This window comes from Ursus maritimus, unplaced genomic scaffold (assembly GCF_017311325.1).
Source record: "Ursus maritimus isolate PB19 unplaced genomic scaffold, ASM1731132v1 scaffold_20, whole genome shotgun sequence".
NCBI lineage: Eukaryota > Metazoa > Chordata > Mammalia > Carnivora > Ursidae > Ursus > Ursus maritimus.
This window is the reverse complement of record NW_024424453.1, coordinates 14,098,372-14,100,075: the sequence shown is the minus strand read 5'-3', so window position 1 is coordinate 14,100,075 and position 1,704 is coordinate 14,098,372. Positions and strand designations below refer to the sequence as shown.

The following is a 1,704-nucleotide window of genomic DNA, read 5'->3' as shown; positions in this document are numbered from 1 at the left end:
CCGGGGAGGGGGCCGCCCGCCCGCGCCGAAGCTCCGTCGCCCGCCCGCCCGCGGACCTTCAGCCAGTCCCAGCCCGCGGCTCCTGGCTGAATCAGGAATCCCCGGCTCCGGAGTCGCCGCGCCTTCCCCTTCTTTCCTCAGCGTCCGGGAGCCCAGAGCTGACGCCGGCACTGGCCTGAGGAGCCCGAGCGGGGCAGCACCGCCCCTCACGCCGCCGCCGCCGCCGCCTCCTCTTCGCCCTCCCTCTCCCGCCCCCAGCCAAGGCCTGCTGACCGCGCCGAGCGCCGAGCTGGATTGACCACGGCGGCCCCGGCGACGGGAGGAGGAAGCAGGCGGCCCGCCCCTGGGATCGCGCTCGCGCCGCCGCTGAGGGGATTGAATTGAGGCGCCGCGGCTGCGGGAGGCGAAAGGAAGGAGGAGCCGCCGCGCGAGTGCGACGGGGGCAGAGCCGTAGAGATCGACTCAGGAGGAAACGGCGAGGAGGATGTCTCACAGAGCGGCCGGCGTCCGGATCAGCCAGTGACTCTTAACAGCGGCGGGCCTCAGACCCCAGCGCGGACTCGGACTTTGTCTTTGGGGGCCCCTGCTCTGCCCTTCCTGGTTTCCGGCAAGATCTCAGAGGAGCCGGCGTGCCTCTCTGCCCGCCAGCCTTCCTCACCATGTCCAAGATGCCGGCCAAGAAGAAGAGCTGCTTCCAGATCACTAGTGTCACCACGGCCCAGGTGGCCACGAGCATCACCGAGGACACTGAGAGCCTGGACGACCCGGACGAGTCACGTACAGAGGACGTCTCTTCCGAGATATTCGACGTTTCTCGGGCCACGGATTATGGCCCTGAGGAGGTCTGCGAGCGCAGCTCCTCCGAAGAGACGCTCAACAATGTTGGGGATGCGGAGACTCCCGGGACCGTCTCCCCAAACCTTCTCCTGGACGGGCAGCTGGCGGCCGCGGCGGCTGCTCCCGCCAACGGAGGAGGAGCCGTTTCGGCCCGGAGCGTGGCTGGGGCTGTGGCCAGTACCCTGGCGGCGGCCGCCACCTCGGCCCCTTCCTCGGGAGCACCCGGCGCCGCCCCGGTCGCGGGCTCGTCTGCCGGGCCAGGGACCGCAGCCCCATCACAGCCCCCCACCACTTGTAGTTCCCGTTTTCGCGTGATCAAGCTGGACCACGGGAGCGGGGAGCCCTACCGCCGCGGCCGATGGACGTGTATGGAATACTATGAGCGGGATTCAGACAGCAGCGTCCTGACCAGGTCCGGGGATTGCATTAGGCACAGCAATACTTTTGACCAGACTGCGGAGCGGGACAGCGGCCTGGGCGCCACCGGAGGGTCTGTGGTGGTGGTGGTGGCCTCCATGCAGGGGGCGCACGGGCCCGACTCGGGAACTGACAGTTCCTTGACTGCTGTGTCACAGCTACCCCCGTCGGAGAAAATGAGCCAGCCCGCCCCGGCCCAGCCGCAGAGTTTTGGCGTTGGGCAGCCACAGCCACCGCCGCCCGTAGGTGGGGCTGTGGTTCAAAGCGCGGCTCCAGTGCCGCCGTTCCCGGCCGCCGCGGCCGGGCCGCAGCAAATGATGGCAGCCCCGCAGCCAAGTCAGCTCCAGGGAACCGGCTCCGGCGTCCTCCCGCAGGGGCCCAATGGACAGGGGCTGCCGCTGACGAATGTAACCCTGACGCAGCCGGGCGTGCCCCTGCCGCCGCAGCCGT

General features: G+C 69.7%; 2 protein-coding genes across 2 annotated transcripts in view; both read left to right on the top strand.

The window, feature by feature from the left end:
* Positions 1 to 530, top strand: part of LOC121104210 (TSC22 domain family protein 2-like) — a 2,474-nt gene extending 1,944 nt beyond the window's left edge. The window contains exon 2 of the mRNA XM_040636578.1: positions 290 to 530. Coding sequence (XP_040492512.1) covers positions 290 to 530 — 241 coding nt within the window. The remainder of the gene's footprint in view (positions 1 to 289) is intronic.
* Positions 34 to 1,704, top strand: part of LOC121104209 (TSC22 domain family protein 2-like) — a 2,211-nt gene continuing 540 nt past the window's right edge. The window contains exon 1 of the mRNA XM_040636577.1: positions 34 to 1,702. Within this exon, the coding sequence (XP_040492511.1) occupies positions 660 to 1,702 (1,043 nt within the window). The 5' untranslated portion in view covers positions 34 to 659. The remainder of the gene's footprint in view (positions 1,703 to 1,704) is intronic.